This window comes from Pterocles gutturalis, unplaced genomic scaffold, assembly GCF_000699245.1.
Source record: "Pterocles gutturalis isolate BGI_N339 unplaced genomic scaffold, ASM69924v1 scaffold48090, whole genome shotgun sequence".
Taxonomy (NCBI): domain Eukaryota; kingdom Metazoa; phylum Chordata; class Aves; order Pterocliformes; family Pteroclidae; genus Pterocles; species Pterocles gutturalis.
The window spans coordinates 1-4,301 of record NW_010139993.1 but is presented as its reverse complement, the minus strand read 5'-3'; the positions used below and the strand labels follow the sequence as shown (position 1 = coordinate 4,301).

The following is a 4,301-nucleotide window of genomic DNA, read 5'->3' as shown; positions in this document are numbered from 1 at the left end:
CCCCTCCATCCCTGCTAACCCCCGAGACTGACCACAGGAATTACTGATGTGGCTGAATCCCACCCCAACACCCAAAAGAGGACCAAGCGGGTAACCCGACACATCGCTACAACAGATCTGTCGACGCTTTTCCCAGTACAAGTTACTCACAGACAACTACAGATGCTGCCTTTGTTTGCATTTGCCTGGAGGCTCATGTTCCACAAAAAGACATTTTTAACACGATTAGACACATTTAACATAAATGAGACAGCTCCTCTCACCCAATCCCTCTCTCCAGCTACCCCAGGTCCTTGGGGAACTCCCTAAGCTGGAACTGAGCAATTCCACAGAGTCATGCATCCTTCTCCAATTCCTCCTCCAGAAATGCAGACGAGATCCCATCTGTTTTTCCCATTAACAGCACTTCTCCCAGAGACTCTGAGGAGCTCATTACTTTTCAGCAGATTCTCCTCAGAGGAGGCAGCCCAGCACGCTGAGGCAGCTCCTAGTTGGTGACAATCTCTGTACAAGCTCATGATGTAAATATTGTGCATCAACATAAATCACTTCTCGAGTTCATCAAGACAGAAAAAAATTATGTGTTCAGAATGGATCCTTCCCTGATAGACTAACAGCAAACATAAAGAGCTGCCATGAGGGACAAGGTACCAGACACTCCTTGACTTCTCAGTACCACTCATTTTCAGTCTTTTCCCATCCAAAATCTCATCTCCCTTCAACCTAAATAACCTTGGTATTCCAGTGCAATATCCCACCACGAGAATCACGTATTTTTAGATAAAAAGCTGATATGTTGCTCCTAGTTCTGTCATATGACTTCAGAGAAAATCCACGTTTTGTTCTGCACGTCTTCAGTGACATCAGAAGGCCTGTGGCGGGTATCTCTTGAGAAATGCTCATTTGCCAAATTTCAAACATCTTTTATGACCATTTCAAGCATCTTTACGACCAAGAGGACTGCAAAATTATACATCCATAGCCAACTCGAGTCCCCAGATTTTTAGGTTTTAAACACATACTTATATGAACATGAACTGGTGAACTGCAAAACTGTAATGCTCAACAACAGGCTGGGTTTTGCAAAGCTCCAGTTAGGTGTTCAAACTACTTGGTGGATGAAAACGTCTCTACAGAGGTGAAAGGCAAGGGGCTGTGATTTTACAAAAGCACCCAAGAAGAGAGCGATCCCACTACATACCGTGCATTGCCATCATATCCTGCGAAGATCCACAGCTTGTCACTATACACTGTCGCGCCGTGAGCTGACCTCGCCACTGGCAATCTGCAGTTGAAAAAATTAATAAAAAAATTTCTTAAATCACCTGCAGAGATGCTGTAAGAAGGATCTGCATGGCAACTAAAATGCACACATAAGAAGAATAAAGTCCTCTATGCAAAATGGCTTCAAGCCAAGAAATTGCTTCTGTCATACATCCTCAAAATGCAAAGCACGCCTCTGAACGGTACATTTTAGAATTTTACACTCTGCTTCCTTCATTAGAGAAAAACTGCCTTAATGTACACAGGAAAAAGAAAAAAAAAGAAAAAAGAAAAAAACCCAATTAATTCCTTGCCAGGGCTCAAATAGTTTTAAGTATTTTATGAAAAGCAGCTAAGTACTGGGACAATTAATAGCACTATAGTTGCAGCAAAGTGACAATCTACACATGCTACAAAAATCCCCCAGGTCTTCATGCACTAAGAAGGTGGAACACATAAACGAGACCCTGGGCAGAGTTCACAAAGCTTCGTTGGGATTGTTCCGCAGAGGCATGAGATGCAGGGCCCACCACAAAAGAGAAATCTTATGATTTCTCCTCCCCAATTTTTGTTGGTTTTACTAAATCAGCCAAGAAAGGCTGAGCACAACCATGCTGCCACAACGCCAGGAGATGTGATGTTAGCCTGTCTGAGGGCATCTGTGCAGTATGCTCACTTGTGACTGTGGGGAAAGACAAGGACACTTGAGTTTGTAAAATATGAGTAAGAATTACTCTCCCAAATGTCCAAAGTTCCTAGAATACCCAGACGGAGAAATTACTAATGTGGTCTATGTTCTAAAACATAACATATGCTCATCAGAGTTGAGCAACAATAACTTGGGAATGGATTGTGTATTCCTCAGCCCTTTCTACAAATCACGATAATAAATGTTTTCTCCCCTCCCTCCACTAAACTCAGCGAAACTTCAAAGACATAATCTACTGCGAGTAAAGACACGATATGTTCCATGCACATGTGTGGCAAACATTAAGCAGTAAGGTCACAGTGTCACAAATAATCTCCTGAAACACACACAGAATCAACTCGGATGAAGTAAAGAATCACTGCTTTTGATTTTGCCCTAGAAAGCTGAATCTCACGAACTTGTGTTCAACAGTTCCAAACAAATATCATCAACTCATTCATCTGCTTCTGAATTTATTTGTGTGAACACACATCACCTTCCGGTGCCTCACGCAACTGTGTGCATTTCAGAGCACTCCAAGAAAGTCCAACTTTAATCAGAAAATAATGTGTATATTCAACTACAAATGAGCTTCAAGTTGGTTTCTGATAAAACTGAATTGAAGCTATGAGAGATCAACAAGTCTCATGCGATCCTTGAGAAAGAAACAATTCCAAATTAAAAGTTTCCTTTACCTCCATCCCTTCTGTCACAGAAACGAAATGTAAAGAATGGATTTAGGTCAAATTTCCAACACAGTAGACTCTGGAATGGCCTCGCAAAAAAACTCCTTCAGAACAAAAGACAGTATCCAGAAAACTTTGATCACTAAAGTACAGCAGAAATCGTCCTGCAGCCTTAGCACTAGCATTGTAACTAATTCTAACTGTGCCACTTCAAATGTTTGCTGAGTTATGCTCAAGTCCCGTTGAAGAGTGGGGCGACAATGCCAGCTCCTTACCTTCCTTCAGTCTTCCACTCTGTCCACTGTCCAGTTGCAAACTTATATTCAAAGAGATCATTCTTATTCTTCAGGTTTGAGTTGGAATAAATGTCTCCAGTATAGCCACCTGGGCAACAACAATTCCATCAGACTCAAATGCAGCAGAGCACAGACACTTGTAGTCATTACATTAGAAGAAACCTCAAGCTCAGATCACACAAAGAGAAGGTTTTTGGCTAATGGACTACTACAGGTGAGAGACTTCTCCTCCACTCCTACCCCTGAAGAAACATGGTAATGAGTTTCAAGTCCTCTTTACTTTAGACAAAAACTGCAAAAGTGTTTCCAAGCTAAAGCTGAAATCACAGTGAGCCATGAAAAAAACTGGATTTACTACTGAATAAGATTTTTTGACACTTCCTAGAAGTATCTCACACTTTTTTCAAAACAACATCATCAGGTTTATGTGCAAGCATGCACAACTGAAATCTGCCGCTGTCTTACCAAACACAAACATGCTGCTCCCATAGACCACAGCTGAGTGGTGATACCGCGGTGCTGGCGGGGTCCCCGTGGTGAAAGCCCTGCACAACATTTAGAACAGCAGCAGTCAAACACCCTTGTCATGCTTCAGGTACTCAAAGCTACTGTGCAGATTCAAAAAAAGAAACAACTGTTAAAAGTTATTCTACCAATCCTGAGCGTTTTCACTAGTTTTGGTTTCTTAATTATACTAAGGTTTTATGACAGACTCAGTGCTATAAGCATAAATGGTTACTAACATGATGCTGCTGAAAATCTTTGGCAGAGAGAGCAGGTGAGGCACAGACTGCACAGTCCAGAGCAAAGGAGCAAAACAAAGACACCTGTGAGCCCCCCTTGGCACCTTTCCTGCCCTGAGGGGCTGCAGCAGCCCTGTCTGTCTGCCCGCACATCCCTTCAGCAGTCCCACAGGGTGTACAAACAGTGGCAAACCACGGCTCTGTCCATCACTGTGCTGCCCAGAATCCCCTCGCAGGCAGAAGCTGTGCGGGGGCACTCGATGACCCCCCTGACAGCTCAGCCGCTGGGCAGGCTTGAGAGGTCACCTGTGGCAGCACTTGGGTGGGGAGCGATGCTTTCCCCTGGTAGAACCCTCAACTTTTACACCTGGGACCGAGGCACTGAGGAAAGATGAGGCATCTCCCAGCCCTGCAGGCAGGGAGGGGACAAGCCAGGGAGCCCACCTGCACCAAGAACAGTCCTTCACGTCGAAGCGCAGCAGGTCGTTCAGCATCGTCTTTCTGCGGGGAGGAACAAGAGAGGCGGCTCAGCTGGGCCATGGAGCTGGCTGGGGACAGACCCCAGCCCCTCAGCCCTGCTCCCCTCAGGCCCCAGCCCCTCAGACCCCAGCCCTCCAGCCCCGCT

The 4,301-nt window shown here is 44.6% G+C and overlaps 1 protein-coding gene across 1 annotated transcript in view; it reads right to left on the bottom strand.

Annotated features, from left to right (window-relative positions):
- LOC104469120 (leucine-zipper-like transcriptional regulator 1) overlaps positions 1 to 4,170 on the bottom strand; it is a gene marked incomplete at its 3' end in the record, with an annotated part of 7,409 nt that extends 3,239 nt beyond the window's left edge. The window contains exons 1-4 of the mRNA XM_010083500.1: positions 4,121 to 4,170; positions 3,399 to 3,478; positions 2,913 to 3,021; positions 1,202 to 1,285 (exon numbers count right to left, since the gene is read on the bottom strand). Of these exons, the coding sequence (XP_010081802.1) occupies positions 1,202 to 1,285; positions 2,913 to 3,021; positions 3,399 to 3,478; positions 4,121 to 4,170 (323 nt within the window). The remainder of the gene's footprint in view (positions 1 to 1,201; positions 1,286 to 2,912; positions 3,022 to 3,398; positions 3,479 to 4,120) is intronic.
- Between the last annotated feature and the right edge of the window lie 131 nt (positions 4,171 to 4,301).